Source organism: Nannospalax galili, unplaced genomic scaffold, assembly GCF_000622305.1.
Source record: "Nannospalax galili isolate Female #2095 unplaced genomic scaffold, S.galili_v1.0 scaffold17, whole genome shotgun sequence".
Taxonomy (NCBI): domain Eukaryota; kingdom Metazoa; phylum Chordata; class Mammalia; order Rodentia; family Spalacidae; genus Nannospalax; species Nannospalax galili.
In genome coordinates this window covers 5,441,284-5,461,200 of record NW_008342276.1, presented here as the reverse complement: position 1 = coordinate 5,461,200, position 19,917 = coordinate 5,441,284, and the positions used below count along the sequence as shown (strand labels likewise).

At 39.1% G+C, this 19,917-nt stretch overlaps 1 protein-coding gene across 1 annotated transcript in view; it reads right to left on the bottom strand.

Annotated features, from left to right (window-relative positions):
- Positions 1–19,917, bottom strand: part of Col14a1 (collagen type XIV alpha 1 chain) — a 241,977-nt gene that overhangs the window by 130,519 nt on the left and 91,541 nt on the right. The window contains exons 9-14 of the mRNA XM_029565850.1: positions 18,439–18,600; positions 14,105–14,256; positions 12,335–12,464; positions 10,563–10,708; positions 7,443–7,572; positions 3,422–3,561 (exon numbers count right to left, since the gene is read on the bottom strand). Of these exons, the coding sequence (XP_029421710.1) occupies positions 3,422–3,561; positions 7,443–7,572; positions 10,563–10,708; positions 12,335–12,464; positions 14,105–14,256; positions 18,439–18,600 (860 nt within the window). The remainder of the gene's footprint in view (positions 1–3,421; positions 3,562–7,442; positions 7,573–10,562; positions 10,709–12,334; positions 12,465–14,104; positions 14,257–18,438; positions 18,601–19,917) is intronic.

The window sequence follows — 19,917 nt, the reverse complement described above, 5'->3', positions numbered from 1 at the left end:
ATCCCTCTAGGGATTCAGTAGACACCCCCCCCGCCAACATATAAATAGTTGTATCACTTTTTTTACTTTCTTGAATGTAGGTGCGCCCATCTGAATTATAAATTCCTTGAAAGCAAGTGTTTGTGATTTTTGTTGCACAGCCTGCAATGTATAGGACACATTGATGCATGTGTTGGCTGAATTCTCATGGTCTTTAGTTTCTGTTTTAAATATTCTTCTTGCATCTTTTGCAAATTCTAAATTTTCTCTTATTGGCCTCTTTTGAGGTCATCATTACCTGCTTCTAGAACATCTTCCCACTCGGAATTTTACTTACTTACTTTTTTTTGCTTTAATTTGAGCTTCTGTTGTTTCACAGTAAAGCTAAGTTCTACTCTCAGCTTTTAAAAACCTTTTTTTCCCTCCAACTTTTAAAAAATATTATTTTTATTTCATGTGTGTAAGTGTTATGCCTGCATGTAAGTAAGTGCATCCGTGTCATGCAACGCCCGCGGAGGACAGAAGAGGCTGTCAGATCCCCTGGAACTGGAGTTACTAGACAGTTGTGAAAAACATTACCGTTGAAATCTACCTGATGACTATATATATCCATGCTCAGGTGCCAAGGATCTCAGAAAGTAACTGATTATGACTAGTAATAATCAGATATATAGAGATTAGAGACGCATTGTGCAAACATCTAAGTGTTAGTTGCATTAAAAATGAGTTTTTCTGCATGAAAAAGTATATTTTTAAATGAAATGGAGGTCTTTTTTAAAGGTTAAAAACCTCATTCAATTTTATGCCTTATAGAGCTTATACAGAGAACAATATTGTATAACTGATTAATTCAAACATTTGGTTTTTGCCCAATGTTTATAGCCAATTTTGGAGGAGATGCATCTTTGCTCTGGAAATTGTTATTGAATACGTCAACGCTGTTGTAATGAAATGCTTCTTCTAATTATATAGTTATTAAATAAATAATGAAAAAAACAAAGGAAAAAAGGAATGAAGGAAGGAAGGAAAAGAATAAAAGGCAATAGAAAGACATTTCAGAGGCAGAGTACATGCAAGGTTCTAGGTTCAATCACTAGTGTCAAAAGAAAATGAAATCCAGCTATATAAGTGTGCACACTTCATCAGGAAAAAAAATATCTTTAAAAGCTCCTCTTCACCCAAAGAAGATGTGACTCATTTATCCTGAAGTGCTGGTTGTAGACAGGGTTATTCTATACTCACTTCAGTACCCTGAGGATGTCCTCTGTAGACCACAGGTCTTAACATAGAGTGATACCTTTTCTAGGTGTCTGGCCCTTTATGAAGCTCCAGGTGAACAGTCACATAGTAAGAGCTCTTCACTCTCAAGACTTAGGAGGTCAGTTACATCTACAGAGTTCTGAGGTGCATACAATTCTATATTTCTGAACCCTCTATAATTGACTTTATCAATTAAAATATGGCCAGCAGTTCAGGGGCTCTGTGTTCCCTTGGCTTTCTGCACGGCAGCAAGAATTCTCTAGATCTTCAAAGTCAAATGCCTCCAGCAAAACATCTCAATTTTTATATCGGTGAGTTTTGCATAAAAATAGAAATTGGCATCTCTCCAGAAGTCCCACAATCTGACAGTGCCCTCCCCCCGTTTCCATGCAGCAGCTCAGGCTGGCAGTGTCTCGAGTAGTCACACACACTCCATCACATTCATCCCTACCTCCCCAAGACACTTCCCTGTCACTAGTCTTTTGCCAGTGGTCTTGAATTACTGTCTTTCTTTCAGCAGATAATCTATTAGGCATAAAAATGGGAACTCAAAATTTAGGTTAATTTAGCTTGATATTTCAGAAAGAACTGAGCGTGCACCTCTTGCAGGTGTGTCCGATTCTATACTATGTTTTCTCATTTATATTATCTGTCTGATCCACCTGTGTAGCAAAGTGTACAACACTTGGGAGAGTAATTTATTACTAGTGATAATGAAATACCTATAGAAAAGGGATTTCTGCTTTGTTTTACTGTTCTGAGCTATTATATTGAAACGTAAAACAACCCACCCCAGTGACCCCAGGCTCATCAGCATTATTCACTCTTCGGATTTATGAAGGTAGAAGAGAAGTTGAACATTATTTCCATAGGTTAGAAAATGTGCCCTTATGGAACACTTATACATATGAAAATAAATATATTGTTTGATCATAAAGCAAAAATGATATAATTCAACATATTTCCTTCTTTGTCTTAGCTTCCTGGACCAAGATAAGAAAAAGTCACAAAAACAACTTTGTTATCTTGCTAAAATATATTTCTAAGGGAAGAGTTCCTGAATGTGCTAGTCACTACACACAGGATACTATATTTTCATGGGTTTTCCTAAGAGCCATTATTTGGGAGTATCTTCCTGCAAAAGCCGAACTCTTTTCTAAATCAGAATTTATTTTTAAATTCATTTTCCTGAAGAACCCGTTTACTTAAGAACAGAAAGATAAACGACATTTTGTGTCTAGTTTGATACATTCATGAAGATGCACACTTTCCCACTCCCATCCTCCTTGACTGACTGTATTCTTCAGAGATGACCACATCAGTGTATATTTCCTGTCAAACAGGATCCTTCTATGTGACTGCCATGCCATTCACAGCAGGTGAGATCCATGTTTCTCCCTACATTGAACTGAATCTAGACAGGAATTTGTGACATTTTCTATCAACAAAATGTTGTGGAGGTCATATCAAATGCCTCTTTAAAAATTTTTGAGATGCCAGGCATGGTGGCATACACCTTTAATCCCAGAACTTGGGAGGCAGAAATAGGTGGATCACTGTGAGATCGAGGCCAACCTGGGATGGTCTACATAGTAAGTCCAGGCCAGCTAGGACTAAATAGTGACTCTCTGTCTCAAAAAAAAACAAAAAAAAATTGAGACATGGTCTTGCAATGGAGTCCAGACTGGCTCTGAAACTTGAGATTCTCCTGCCTCAGTCTCCTGAGTGCTGTGATTACAGGTGAGTGTCATCATGCCCAACTTAAATGACTTCTGAATCTAGGTCATTAAAGGTGATGCACTTAAGACTTCCTCCCCCTAGACATGTGTCATGGAACTCTTGAGCCAGTTCCCCTAAAGCTACAATGCTGGAGACCTCACATGTAGAGTCAGTTAGAGATACAGATGTCAACTCCAGCCTCCAGATGCACCAACCTCCCCAGGCCAAGCACTGGAATATAGGAAGACACTGAGATGATGCCAGTTCTGACCACTACCTGTCTACATCTTCAGGTGTGACCCTCACTCCCAGACATGTGCACACAATCTCTTGCTCCTGAACCACAAAAACTATCAAAGGAAATAAATCACTAGTGCTGTTTTAATCCACTGGGCTTTGACTGTGAAGCCATAATTAATAGGAAACATACAATAACCGAAAAAGGTCTTGCTCCACAACTTACCTCATTGATTTCAGTTCCATCTGCACTGGTATATACAATTCTGTAACCACTGATCTTTTTTGATGTTGGGTCCCAGGTTAACCGAGCACTGTTAGAGCCAACATTGGAGATTCTCAGGTTTCTTGGTGGAGTTAAAGGTACTGAGCAGTAAACAGAATAGACCATGATTAAAATATTAAGTAACTAAAATCATTTAAAATAAAAAACACAAGAAACAGCATCTTTGTCTTTCAAATTATTTCTTTTTAAAAAATATTTTATTTTTTATTTTATGTACTGCCTGCATATATGTAAGTGCATCCATGTCATGCAATGCCTGCGGAGGTCAGGAAAGGGCATCGGATCCCCTGGAACTGGATTATGGATGGTTGTCATCTGCCATGTGGCTACTGGGAATCAAACGTGGGTCCTCTGCAAGAGCAGCCAGTGCTCTTAACTGCTGAGCCATCTCTCCAGCCCCTTGAACTATTTCTTACAGAAAAACAAATGTCACCTAGATATAATCCCGAGATGGCTTTAAAAAATCAATAATGTTGCCTAATTAACAAGGAAACCTTTTCTTTGTGGAGAATGAATTGCATTAGAAAATTACACATACTTAAAAGGAATAGGATTTAGGGGATTTGGGGGGCCTTTTTTCTCACTGTGGCATGATAGAAATAAGAAATCTAGGGGGTCAAAAACAAGGACTCCTAAAATCAAGTCTTACTTATTCTATTTAACTACCATGTGACTTTAGAAAAGCCACTTTGCTTCTCAGGTCCACAAGGTCCCATGTGTAAAATGAGGAAGAAGCTGTCTTCCATAACCATAAGGTATTCCAACTAACCTGCCAAGACCTCCACTAACTCCTGCCACCTGCCCAGTCTTTTCCTTCTGTGCTAATGGAAAACCTATGCTTCCCACCAATCAGTTGAAAAGCCTTGGGTTCAGCCTGGGTTGCTCTTTTTGAATGATCCACTTGCAAGGTACCCAGAAACTGACCACACCTCCCTCCCACTGCAGCTAACTTAGAGGAAGGCACGACCCTGGCTTAGATTTTTGTCAGTGATTTCCCAACTGCACTTCCAGTTTCCATCTTTCCCCTCCCTATTATACCTGCTCTTAAGTGGACACCTTTACAAACTTATCAGATTAGTTCATTCTTCTAACAAAAAAATCAACCACATATCACTTAATTCCCTCCATTTTTACAACAACCACTTGGCCCTCTGTCTCCTTGCTCCTCATCACCTACCATGCTCTCCCTGACCTACGGACCTACGCCATTTGCTGCCATCATGCTGACACCTGCAAGTACACACACACACACACACACACACACACACACACACACACACAGGCCACTGCCCTTTCCTGGGATTTCTGATGATATGCAACTTCTTGGTTTCTTGGTGAGGTTCCCCATGATGATTTCATGTAAATAACTTCCACACCACACATTCTGGCTCCTCCCAGCTGTGTTGCCTTCACTGCACATTTTTTGCTGTTTCCTGCAATGTTGTATAAGCATAGAGGACTTGGAGGATTTGGTTTAATTTTGCTCAATTTCTAGCTCCAATATTACAAGTACTCTTTAAATTTATTTTTAAAAAACCATTGGTTAATGACTGGATAAATCACAGTGATTATCTGAGATTAAATAGAAGACATTGCTGATCTTTAAAATTATTTAAAGAGGCCTTGGTAATTCTGCAGGGTCCTGCCTGCCAGGTCCAGAGATTTTTAATTTCTCAGGATTCCTCTTCTGATTTATTGCATAAGAATTGTCTATAGCTCTGGAGAATTTCATAAACTTTTGCAGATTTATGCAAACAATAGTTGTCAACATCTATTAGGTGACTTCTATTAACCTAACAAGTATCATGTTATCTCATTAAATCCTAATGTTGAACTGTACGAGTTGCAATTATCCTCATTCTACTGATGACAAAACTGATGTAACTCAGCCAAAGTCACAGTCACTAGACACAAGAGAACTAGTTTAACTCTGGCAGTTGATTGATTATAGAGCTGGCAATAGTAATCTTGTGCTAATTTTACACACACACACACACACACACACACACACACACACACACACACACCCCTCAAATATTGCTGTTGGAACCAACACAATAAAAACCTTAAAGACAAATTACAACACTTGTCATAGTCATGATACATAATGTTTTCTAACTCCAAAGTCCAATTTTTCTTCATTAACTCCATGAATACTGGTTGTTTGATATTATAACACTCTTAGGAGTTTCAATATTTAAGGGGTTAGAAAGAAAATTTAGGAAATACAAAAGTGATGTCATTAAGTACCATGCAAGCCCTACATCTTTCCAGAATCCAATTATATTTGGTGATAAGGCAGGATAGTCTATTGTCCTTAGTGCTTGGGAACATGTTCCTGGGATGTCACTTTTTAAGATAAATGGACATTCTTAGGGACAGGTAGTTGGGAATTTTTAAAAATAGATTTTCAAATTCACTCAAGTGATATATTAGACACTTTCTGATATGAGTCAATTCCTTTCTTCTCCTGGGCTTAATATTTCAGTTACATTGGCCTTTCTTTGAAGAGCAAGAAGAACACAGCTTCAACTAACAAAAAAATGGATGTGGGAAAACCTCTTTCCTTATCATTAAGCTTCTATTATATTTGCCTCAAGCAGAATTGTAAAGACAAAGCACTATTGAAGACATGTTACTCATCTCTTTTCAAGGCTCAGAGTGGTGGGAAAGTCCCCAAGGCTTTGTGCATGTACATAAGTGCAAAGCCTCATGAACAGAGTCATATTTAAAACAGCCCATGGTAAACCTTATACCATGAAAGTACTTAATCTAACATCATATTTTCAGCACATACACATATACAATTTTTTAAAATATTATGAATTCCTTATGCTTAATCAAAATTAGTCTGTGAAGTAGAAGCGTGTCTCAGCGGTGGAGTGCTTATCTAGCATGCATGAGGCCCTGGGTTCAATCATTAGCACACCAGCAGAAAAGTCAAAATTAGCCTTGCCAATAAATTTTTTTCTTCTTTCATTTATTTATTTATTATTTTTTAGAAGAAGCATTTCATTACAGCTTTAACATACTCAATAACAATTTCCAGAGAAAAGATACATCTCTTTCAAAAGTGGCTAAAAAAAGTTTAGGTTCACAGTTGAATTAATACAGTTATACAAAATTGAACTCAGTATAAACCCTGTAAGACATAAAATTGAATGAGTTTTTAACCAAAAAAGATCTCTATTTCATTTTAAAATATACTGGTTCTTATATAGTAATAATGGACTCATTTAAGGACAGCAAACAGTTTTAGAGAAAATTATTAATTTTGATGAGTGTAAAACAGATATTGAGTAACTATGTGCTAAGTGATTTCATATGTAATACTGTATTATCTTATATCATCCAGGAATTTAAGGTATAGTTCTTCATTTCAGAGGAAGAATTTACAACATTTCTATTGTCAATCAGCTAAAAGATGACCTGAGCTGAGATTCCTATGTTACCTGCTATGATTCCAGAGCTTTCCAAAGCTCTTCCCTATCTGCTCTGGTCTAGCACATTCGGATTTAGACAGAGGATGCTGGAGGATGCTAAAGCTCAGATCTAACACACAAACTGCTTCTAATAGCTCAATATAAAAGGAATGACTTTCCTTCCCCTGAATAAAATATGCATTTTTCAGGACCAGCGAGGTGGCTCACTGGATAAGGGGACTCGTTGCCAGGCTTGACAACCTGAGTTTGATCACCAGGACCCACATGGTAGAGGGAGAGAACCAGTTTCCATAGGTTGCCCTCTGACCTCCACATGTACATCTTTGTTCATGCATAAATATACACACATATGTGCACACACATGACAAGTAAAAATATAATTAAAAAATTAATACGTTATCCAATGTTTCAATGACCTCTTCAGGGTTTTGACCTCAACTGGTATTTCCAGTTCATAATCCCATACATTTAATTGGGCTTTTGTGATGGCATTTTGTGTGAATCACTGTCCTACTCACAGGTTGTCTCTTGCCCTGTAGCAGGATCGCTGGCTTCTTCTCCAAACATGGCATACACAGTGACTGTGTATTCTGTATTGGGGAACAGTCCACTCAATTCGATGTCTGTGTGGGTCTCTCCAATTTTCATCTGAGAAGAACACATGCAAGTAAATCATTTTCCAGTGTATGTTATTCCTGACGACCAGAGTGGAACTGAATAAAAGTGGCACTTCCTGGAATAAGACTGTATGTCTTATTGCAACTCCTCCATAAAACAGGCTTCAGCCAGACTTTTTAAATTATTTCACGTTGTTTTACATTAGGAACTGATAATATGGAACCACATAAAACTGAATGTCCCTGTATGCTGTGTTGGGACAAAACTTTACAGCTGGACAAATGGCAGCTGCAGCTGGAGTAGTAATGCTGCTGTCTGATTCCCAGGAGAGGGTGTGGAACTGAAGTAGAAATACTCTCTAGAGATGTGTGCCTCAGGCCATTGGGCTGGAGGCAAGACCAAGTGGGCATCAGTCACTGCTTGCTAATTCTCACCAGTCCTCTGGCTGGGTGCCCAGACTTTGCTTCAAGCTCATTGCACTGGGCCAGTTTTGTTACCCCCATTTAACAAGGGGCCCATTAAGAATGATTGCAAGTCCTTTCAGGTGTCCCTAAGAGATATGCTCACCTTGACACCCAACTTGGGAATTTGTTTCTCTGTTTTGGGATAACATTGTTTTTATTTTGGGGGTTAGTCAAACTAGTCAATAATATTGGTTATATGACAGCTGAACATCAAATATGTGCCAAGATAGTTTCATATTTTAGAAGGATGAAAAGTATCTCCATAAAAAGTTTCCGGTCACATGGTTGCAAGTTTCTAAATATTTAACTATCTCAACACATACAACAACTATACAAAAAACAACATAACACAATTCGATGCACGTCTTACTCAAACTTAATAAATATAAAATTTTGTCATATGGAGATCAGATCTTATTTTACAAAGAGCTAATATATTCAGATAAGAGAGAAGTTCTTTCTCAATCTTGTTTCTGTTCATCACATTTGCCCTAATATTGGCATACGTTTTTAACTTCTATATTTACATGCATTCATCTCCTAAAAATGTATAGTTCAATAGTGTTTAACAACAGACATAAACAAGTCCATATCAATATACTCATTTTTGTCTTCTCCTCTGTCAATATGTTTTACAATTATGGTGTATATGAGGACATAGCTATTAGAAATTATATTATATTAGAAATTCCTTTGTGTGTTTTTTTATAAATATACCACCCTCTAATGTCTGGGGGCACTGATAACACAGTGGACAGTAACAGGGATGACAGAGTATATGGGCTCCAGTAGGGGTGGAGGGAGGCTATGAGAAGGTGCCTTTTGGGATGCAGGTATAAAGATGAATAAGATTGTAAGATTGTTTGGGATGTTCTGTATGAAATACACAAAAAAAATCTTTAGATAAAAAATAATAAAAAAATACCACCCCTTCTTTCATTTCTCTGCAGATGACCATGTTTATTGTTTGCAGTATTCTTTTCCACTGAAAAACTATTTCACTGAAAATTATTGCAAGCTGGGTGTGAGGGCACACACCTATAATACTAGCACTTGGGTGGTGGTAGAGGCAAGAAGGTCAAGGTCATCCTCAGCTACATAGCCAATTGGAGGTCAGCCTGGGCATTAGATGCTACTGCCTCAATGAGAAAGAGAGAGAGAGAGAGAGAGAGAGATCCCTTTCAAGATACTTCCTTATCATACACACACACGCACATGCACACACATCTTTAAAATAGCATGCTTTCTCAGCATAATAAAACATTTCAAACATTCTCCAAAGCAGCTACACTAACGGTCATGCCTTGAGCAGCAGAGGAAAGATCATTTTCTCACACACTTCTCCTGCTTTACATTATCATACTCCCCAAAATTTGCTGATCTCTTGATTGTGACTAGTATTCGTTTATTTTTTTACTTTTTCTATTGAGGCTGAGCGTCTCTCCAACACCAATTTGAAATCTTTCTCCTGTTAAAATAACTCAGACCAACTGAAAATACAAATGGAGAAAATAATCTAAACTTTGAAAATAAGAGAACAGATGTCACCAGTGCTGTGTTCCTGATACTCAGAGTCACTGTACTTTGACACTAAGGAATTCAGTTATCGAAGGCAGGCCTTAGTGTAGAAAATCAAGCTCCAAATTGCCTCTGTGATCTACTCTAGAAGTCAAGGCACTTCTGAGTGTCAGACTCAGGACATCCCTTTTCTCTTGAATGACTGACTGCATTATATCAATCACTCCCTATAAATTAAAAATGGTTGAAATAAATCACATGAAAATCAAATATTCATAAAGTGCAATAGAGGCAATCAGAAGTCCTATTGAAGCTAGGGAGATGGCTGAGTTGGTAACGTGCTTGCCATGTAAGCATGAGGGCCTGGGTTCGATTCCCAGCACCCACATAGTGGCTAACAACGTCCATAATTCCAGTTGCATGGAATCTGACGCCCTCTTCTGACCTCTGCGGGCATTGCATGATGCTGGTGCACTTACATGCATGCAGGCAATGCACTCATACACATAAAATAAAAAAATAAGAAAAATAAGATGGAAAGTGATTGAAGAAGACCCTGAAAGTTGAACTCTGGCCTCCACGTGAATGCACACACATGTGCATGTGCATGTGTTTCCACACATGTGCATAGTTCAAACAAAAATACACCTTGAAAAGATACACTAAAGGGTTGAAAGGATGCAACTCAGTGCTAGACCATTTACCTAACATGTGAAAAGCCCTGGATTTGATTCCTAGCACCATAAGTAAATAAATAAACATAAAATGCAATGAAAAAGACTGTTAAGTAAATGTTAATAGGGCCAAGGATGTGGCTCACTGGTCACTAGCATTTGGAATGTCCTGGACGTAATTGTTAGCATTTCAAAATAGTAAACAAGTGTTCATAGTGGCTGTGTAGAGGAAGTAGGATTAGCATCTATGCTTTTATTTTTGTAAAATTCTTAAAATTTTACATTCAATTTTTACAATCAAAATTTTATCTTTAAGTAAAACAAAACAAAAACCTCAAGACTGTAGTTGGTACCAGGAAGTTACCTCTTTTTCATCTCCAGCCAGACCTTCTGTGAGAGGTGCATAGAGGATCAAATACCCTGTGGCCCCAGACACCGCATCCCACTTGACACGCATGCTATTCTCAGTCACATCATACAGTTCGAGGTCGGAAGCCATGGGTAAGGCAGCTGCAAGAGGAGATTCTTTTTAACATTCATTTACAACTGTCCTTTAGAAAAATGGGGTAATAAATAAAAAAGTCAAGCACTGTGACTACGGAACATAATCCTAGCACTCAAGCGACTGAGGCATGAGGATTGCTGCAAGTCCAAGAGCAACTGAGGCTACTGAGTGACAGCCTGTCTCAAAGAGCTGATGATGATGATAATGATGATGATGTGAGAAAAGAATTAGGATGAACTGCAAGTTCAAAGGTCAACATTTAAACGATGACACTGAAAAAAATGAAACATTGTTCTTCCTAAGCACAATTATAGAGCCTTCATTATGACCGTACTGCTTTTCTAACCACATTGTCAAGGTCAGCACTTTGTTCACACTTCTAGCTCTTTGTTCCTGTTTCTTTTGGAGCCTCTACAACTTCATGGCACTGATATATTCCAGTGTCCTGGTTTGCAGACCCAGCTCTTAGTAGACTAAAAAATCTATGAGAGGACAAATGTCATTAGAATAGTTCTGCAAAGAGAGACTATTTGAGGGACAGGGACCAGCTAGAAGTGGGGTGGGATGGAGAAGGCCAGTGGAGGAGAAGATGAATTAGAACAAAATACACACATACGTATGAAAATGCTATTATGAATTCATTGCTTTGCATGCTAAGTTAAAAATTAATTCAAGAAAAGAATAAACACGTTTCTGCAAAACAGAATTATCCACACCAGTCTTGTAGGTTGTTCCCAGCCACAAACCTGGCAGCAGACAGACTATGAACACCTCAGCCCTTGTGCTTTGTTCTTAGTGCTGCTTACATTATGAGTGTTATATAAGATACAGATATCTTAGGACAATTTTGCATAGTGCCTCACGTGCAATAGGAAGGCAGTGTTTACGACTAAAAGAATGATGGTTTTATCTCTTGCTGTGATTCTCTGAGCATGTACCTCTTTCTATGCATGTATGTGTGTGTGCATGTAGTATGTGTATGTATAAACATGGTCATGCCCAGTGGAATTCTCAGTATTCAGATGCTTGTTTTAATTACAATAAGAGGGAACTGGAGATATGGCTCAGCGGTTAAGAGCACTGGCTGCTCTTGCAGAGGACCTGGGTTCGATTCCCAGCATCCACATGGTGGCTGACAACCATCTGTAACTCCAGTTCCAGAGGATCCAGTGCCTTCTTCTGACTTCCGTAGGCATTGCACGACACAGGTGCACTTACACACATGTAGACATTACACTCATACACATAAAATAAAAATAAAAGTAATAAAGTTTTAAAAAATTATAGTGATATGAATAATGAAGGGAACTGCAATGTAATTCCCTTTACTATTCTCCTGGGCACTAAGCTTCTTCTCTATTTCTAACAAATTCTAGCACAACATCTGGTTCATAGCAAGCATCTTCCTAAAAATTGGTTTGATGAATAAATGAATGAATCTGCTTCCTTCACCACCACAGATGCTGTCTCTGGTGTAGATTTATAACTTCCATTTCAACACATACACACAACAGGATAACCACTTCCTGTGAATTTCAATCTGAGTGTCTATTTCTGAACTGCCAATTTAGGAACGGGTGCCTAAGCAATGCGGGACATGTCAGAAGTTGGATGGGGGGTTAAACACTCACACGTGGTTTCAGTTCCCCGTAGGCCTTCACTAGCCGTGTGAGCATATATGGCAAAGACTGCTATCTGGTATTCAGTTGAAGACATCAAGTTTTTCAACACCACGGAAGATACACTTCCATCTACCACCACCTGTTGAAAGGACAGTATGAGGGAGGAGAGGATGAAATATCTCACATGCAGAACTGACCCCGGAAAGCAAAAGTAGCTCAGCAAGAACATGTCATTAAATGTTTTATTATTTGTGTCAATCTTCATTTCTGTTGTAGCAATCAATTCTTGTGTTTCTGCATAAAGGCATGCACTTTTATGGAATGCATCCAAAGTCATTTCTTATTTCATATCTAATTATGGTTGTGTCATTCCTGAGCTAATAATCATCCTATTCGTGGCCACATAATAATAGTAGATGTAATTTTTTCCAAGAAACTTTGGGAAGTATTTATTAGTCATGAGAAAGATAGAGCCATTGAAAAGGCTTTGATTTATTTTTCCCATTGGCCCAGATGATTTGAAACTCCATGATCAACTTCTCTAACACTTGGAAGTCAAAAGGAACCCACAAATCCTGCGTGGTGGAGAAGAACATTGTGAAACATACGGAGGTCAATCGGAGGTTAGAACAACAAAAGGAAATGGGGATTTCATCATGTCCTAGCTTACTCCCTCCAAATCACTGAATCAAGACAGGGCCTGGGAAGGACCCAATCATCTGGCAATAGGTGTTCACGTCTGGTCACAGCTGGTCATGATGGAAGATGCTGGCCACGGCTGTTTTATGATACCTTTCCATTGCACTAATTTCTACAAATGCTGAGGAAATTCCAAAGCACAGAAGACAAGCTCACCATATCACCACAAAGTTTGGAATACACAATATTCACTAAGGCAGAAACATCTGACCACTCCCAAATAGAAAAAGATGAATGAACATCTTAGTCTTCCAATATTTCCTCTTCAGCTAATATTGGGAGCTGATTGCTGCTGGGTGAGGAAGAGCTGATTTTCCTAAAACAAGAAACTCTAGATAAGCTGACTAGACCTTGGTGGATGGATTTGCACTGGAGAACACTGACTTGACACAGTGTTCTATGTCATCTTAACATGGATGACAGAGTATATGGGTTCCAGTGGGGGCTAAAGGAGGGTGCCGGTGGGGACAGGGTATAAAGATGATTAAGATTGTTTGAGATGTTCTGTATGAAATACACAAAAATTCAATAAAAACAATTTTTTAAAAAAGAAAATCTTAGTCTGATCATTAGCTACTGACACACTCTGCTATAGAATTTTAAGAGGGGCTGGAGAGACAACTCAGCGGTTAAGAGCACTGATTGCTCTTGCAGAGGACCCAGTTTCAACTCCCAGCACCCACATGGTGGTTAACAACTGTAACTCCAGTTCCACAGGGATCTTATGCCCTCTCCTGGCCCCTGCCGGCATTGCATGACACAGGTGCTGTTACATACATGTAGGCAATGCACTCATACCCATAAAATAAAGATATTGAAGTATTTAAAAAAAAAAAAGAATGAAGAAGAAAAGTCCACTAAGGTAGAGATGCATGCTTGATGGGTTCTGAGAGTGAACAGATGATGAGATAGAGAAGGGGTAAATGCCATAACTCAGAGAGACAAAAGCAGCACAGACAACAGCTTTCAAATTATTTAAAACATTTTAAGCATAAAAATATCCTGCTCCCACATTTCTGTTTTGTTACCAATGCTATAGATGACTTCAGAGAATGAAAGTTTTAAAAAGACTCTCATTACCTCCTCTGGCTTTCCACCTCGGGTAGGATAATACACAACTCTGTATTTTTCCACTTTTCCTGGGGAATGAGTCCAGTTAACCATAAAGCTCCTGGCAGTGACTTCAGAAGTAATCAGCTCTGTAGGTGGCCCAATGGTGGCGAGGGCTGAGGCTAAATTAAAGGGATATATCAAATAAACTTGCTTTCTGAAGTTAATCATTCCTCTGATCCTAAGAAATGCCACTAGCGGCAAGAGTGACTACTGATGTTATGCCACCCATAAGGCTCTCCTCTGTAAGAAAGTCGATTCCATTATTAATTCTGGCATTTGTTCATTCAAACATTTTAGTGTCCATTAGAAACCATTCACTATGTTAGGTTCTTAGGAAATGAACTAAAATAAAACATAATTCCTAATTCTCAGAAACATCCTTACAAGCATTGTTAATAAGTAATGTAAACAAATATTAATTGACCGTTCATGTATCTGGAGATACTCTTCTGAAATTTTTAGAGGTATTAGTTAATTCTGAATAGTTATTACTGTTCATATTTTGTAAATGAAAAAATCAAGATACTGTAAAACTAATCACTAGGTAAAGGTCTTACAAGTAGTAGGTCTCAGATGTCAGAAGGTATCTGGACTTTTACAAGTATTTTCAGCATCAGAAGACATAATTACTCTTTCTTTCTTTCTTTCTTTCTTTCTTTCTTTCTTTATTTATTTATTTATTTATCTTGGACAGGATCTTCCTGTAGCCCCAGCCAGCCTGGAACTCACTATGTGAAGCAGGCTAGCCTAGATCTCACAGAAATCTACCTGCCTCTGCCTCCCGATTGCTGGAATTAAAGGCATGCACCACCACACCCAGCATCAAAGGAATAATTTCTAGGAATAATTTCTATGCTGAAGACTTCATTCAACAAATGATCAATATCTAAACACCAAAATGGAAAAGCAATTGGCATACACTGCATGCTTTCTCTACGTCAGACTATGTGAGCATTTTGTATGTGCTGTGTACATATTAAAGAAAAGATTCTATAAGATTTGGTGCATATAAAATCTCAGTGGAAAAGAAATAAAACATGAGAATGAAAATAAAGAGATTGATCTCTATGATTTCTCAAACTTTTAAGTAACCCCAAAGAACTTTAATAACCACAGTAATGGGGTAATTGCACAGTTTTGAGCATTATAACTGTGGTCAAGGGTGTATTACATGCTTTACTATCAAGCACATATGCAGGAATGTGTGTGTGTGTGTGCTTGTGTGTGTGTGTATGTGTGTGCATGTATGGTCAGGGGTAAGGTAGGAAAAGCTGAGATCTATAATAGTCTCACATTGAAGGTCAGAGAAATTTTCTCATGATTCTACCACTTGGATGCCCCAAGAGATCTGGTCCAGGGAAAGTGGAATTTTGTAAGAGAGAAAGACATGAGCCAAACAAAACCATGAAACTCCCAGATATAACAGAGGCAAGAAATAAAGCCAGACTCCTAAAATTGGACCCTGACACTACCCCTGATGCTACCCCTCTTCCCATACAGCACTCATATGAGTCAAGTGTAGCATGCAGACCAATGATACACTGAGAGGCAAGGTTGAACATCTATGATGAATTTATTTCTAGGAACACAGACTACTTGTACTTTTCTCTATTCCTTCTTCTAAGTATAACTAAAGATTCTGGAAATTACATACACAACAAGCATAAGGGGACACTGAAATCAGAGAGGAAAATGTACAGGCCTCACAGGACCCAAGTCACATCCCAGATTTTCCTTTCTCTTTGTTATTCAAGTGTCCCTAATAAGAAGCTAAACACATCAGCAAGGTGGAAACATCAACATATACAGACAAAAGCTGTTCCCACAAAGCTTGTTGTTCTCTAACGAAAGGACCAGGAAAAAGCCAGCACACCATGACTTACAATTTTCAGACAATAAATCTAGACATGCACTAAAGAGAACAACTGGGTCCACCTCTACCCATGGCAGCAAAGGCTAAACAGGGCTTCCACCCTGTCTTGGTTACAGTCATGTGTCACAATATCCACCCACATCCCTTTGCCCAGTCAGGGTGGAATAGAGAGTAAGGAATCCTTCCTACACCACCTCTTTGTATGATAGCAATGTAGATCACAGAAGGGGCCTGCTGGCAATAGGAATTCCTTCCCCTTCATTTGGGAGAGACCTAGTGGTGAGGCTGGTCTTTCACTGCTGTCCCACAGTAAGAGGACACTCCTATGGTAGCGTCCATAGAGGCCACCATGGGGACAGAAATGAGGTACTATTAATGCCAGGCTAGTAAGTAGACCTTTTCTTCTAAGATATTAAAGGCTATCAAATCAGTAACTTGGACTTATGCCCCTACTTAGCAAAAATGAGGTATGTTCTCCCTTTCTCTGCCAGGCAGTATCAGAGGAAGCATCTAAACGAAAAGGCTCAGCCATCACGAAACACTTCAATACACATGAACACTTAGAAACACAATAGAAACTAATGACAAAATTCAGCTTTTAAGGAAGAAAAAGAAAACACTTAGCAAAGAAGCAAATGATATAGAAAGGAAGCAGGGCCAGAAACAAGAGGGACCCTGCCTCAACAAGGTGGGAGGAAAGAACCAACTCCCAAGAGTCACCCTCTGACCTCTTACACAGACAATGTCACGGAATGCGCACAAGTTCATGTGCACACGCACTCACTCAGAGAAGTGCACAAACACAAATACAGTTTTAAAGAAGAACAATCAAGGGAGTGAACTCAAGTGTACACATTTAAGAATATATAGCTACAAGTTTTAAAATGTGTGTTGTTGGGAAAAAAATCAGACAAATAAATGGACCTCACAGTACAGGTCAGAGAGCCCTGAAATAAAACGACAGAATTGTACCTAACTGGTGGTTGATATGCAAAGTTCAACTAGAAGATGCACAAGGTCTTCATGATAGATATAGCTTTAGAAGTATTTTGCCAAAGAGTCCACACAGAAAGAACAAGCAAGTGTAAAGATCCTCAACTTTACTAGTCATGAGAGGAATGTGTTGTATCGCTATATATGTTTCAGAATGGCTAATTAAAACAAAAATTTTTAAAGCAATATTGATGGAAATGCATAGGAACTGGATCGCTCATACATTGCCACTGGGAATGTAAAATTCTGCACACTCTGAAAATAGTTTGGCAGTTTCTTAATGAAAGTCAAACTAAACAAAACATGCACCCAGGGTACAGTCAAGACATTGGACTCCTGGTCATTATGCCAGAGAAATGAAAATGTACATTCATGAAAGAACCAACACAAATATACACAGCAACTTTATTCATAGCAGCCCTAAACTGAAAAGAATCCAGAATGTTCGAATGCTTAGACAATGGTGCCACTGGGAAAGATGAGCCCACAATAAAGGACGAGCCTTTGGCACACCTACAGCTCAGATGAATTCCCAAGGACTTGTTCTGCATGGAAAAAGCCAATGTCCAAAGGCTGAATACTGCATAGTCCACTTGTGAAATATTTTTTAATGAAAAAAATCAATAGAAATAGAGAATAGGTTGTCAGGGTTTAGTGAGAGGGTGACAGAGGGATATAAATGAGGATGGTTATAAATGGCCAGGGAAGCCATTCTTCTGATGGAAATGTCTTCACACTGAGTCTATCAATGTTCACATTTTCCTGGTGTTATGGTGCTGTGGCTTACCCTTAGTGAATCCAGTTGAGAATACACTATCTCTCTATGTATTATTTCTTACAACATATGAAGGTGTAATTATCTCAAAATTAAACATTAAATTTTAAAACCACAATAGTCTGAATGTTAACACTTTGGAGAAAATCACCTAGTGGTCACAACAGGCATCTCTCATCCTCACAAAGCCTACCAATGTGTAGGCCTCCTTTTGACTCTGATGATTCAGGTCTCAGGAGAGACAGGAGTTCTAAGAAACCCAACATGAAAAATGGTAGGGATGTTTATAGTCTACACTAGACCTGTGCCCATGGTGATAGACCTGTGACGATGGTGATAGACCTGTGCCGATGGTGATAGACCTATATGCACAGTGATAGACTTGTGGGAACAGTGACAGGCATGTAAGAAAGACGATAAACCTGTGAGGATGTTTTCTCTCATTTCAGATCTGTGCCCATGGCAATAGACATGTGCAGATGGTGACAGACCTGTATGCACAGTGATAGGTGTGTGTGTGTGTGTGTGTGTGTGTGTGTGTCTGTGTGTGTGTCTGTGTGTCTGTGTGTCTGTGTGTGTGGTAACAGACCTGTGCACACAGTGACAGACCTGTGTCCCTGGCAATGCCTACATCCACAGGATGGTGCTGTTCTCTCTTACCTTTAATCTCCTTGTCCTGCTCTTCCACCCCAGAGCACACGGTCCTGGTCAGGCTCTCCACCACAGTGTGCATCAGGTCAAACTCCGCAACATTGTAGACATGAGTGCTGTCTGGCTCAGAGGCGATCTCTTGCAGCTCATTCACGTCAGCATTTTTCACACCTGCCATTGAAGATAACAAGAAGTATGGTGCTATGATGCCTGATTGGAAAGCAACTACACTGGGGTTGGCCTGACCCAGTCAGCCTTCACTAGTCAAAGTGTTCTCTACTTGATTGGTTGTCTTGACAGATAGTGAACTTTTTATATTACAAATACACACCTAAATGCTGGGTGTGGTGACCCATGCCTATAGTTTCAACTACATAGGAGGCTGAAGCAGGAGGATCACTTAAGCTTGAGAGTTTGGGGTCAATCTGGGAAAGATAGAAATATACTCTCATAAAAATTAATAAATGGGGATTGGAGAGATGGCTTAGCAGTCAAGAGCACCGACTGTTCTTGCAGAAGACCAAGATTTGAATCCCAGGATCTGCATGGCGGCTAACAACTGTTCGTAACTCCAGTTCCAGGAAAATCCAATGCCCTCTTCTGTCCTCCACAGGCACTGCATGACACAGGTGCACTTACACACATGCAGGCATAACACTCATACACATAAAAAGTATTAATAAATGATAGTGCTGAAGAGATGGTTCAGTGGTTAAGAGCACTGACTGCTCTTGCCAAGGACCCAAGTTTGGTTCCCAGTACCCACATGGCAGCTAACGACTGTCTATAACTACAGTTCCATGGGAATCCACCCTCTTCTGACCTTTGTAGGCATTCATTGCACAATACAGGTGCACAGAATTAATGAATTTAGCTCAAGTATACACACCGAGTAAGTGTACCATTGAGAATCTACTATATCACACTGCTTCTCAGAAGATGACTGATGATAGTAAAGGGAATTAGAGACTGAAGAGGTACTTGGTTAGATTTTATGGGTGAAGGGAGATTTGTCTTCCTCAACTTTCAGCAAACAGGGAGGATTTCTTTAAAAATCCCTGTCGTTTCAATCATCCCAGGGTATTAAAGGGAGGTCCTTCAGATTTGAATTAGAGGGAGGGCCTAGGGGAGTGTGAGTTACTTCCTAGATGCAGGGTGTGCCAATTATACCTCTTCCAATCCCAACATACCTAGTACCAAAGCATTAGTGGTTGAACTATGTGCTTCAGGAAGCTATAAGGTAAAAAGTACTGCTGATTTCCAGGTGATTTCAAAGAAGTTCAAATAATATCTGAATAATTTACTTAAGGTTTTGTTTTAAAACTCATTCGTTAATTATTAACAAAAGCAAGGAAAGAAGAGCAAACACACAAAATAATCCTCTGCTGCCTTAAGTCTTCTACAGAGATTTTCTTTACTAGATGAGTGATTAGGAAAATCTGTCTGATGTTTCCTGCCCAAAGGACTTCAAGAATGCAAATTTGAATC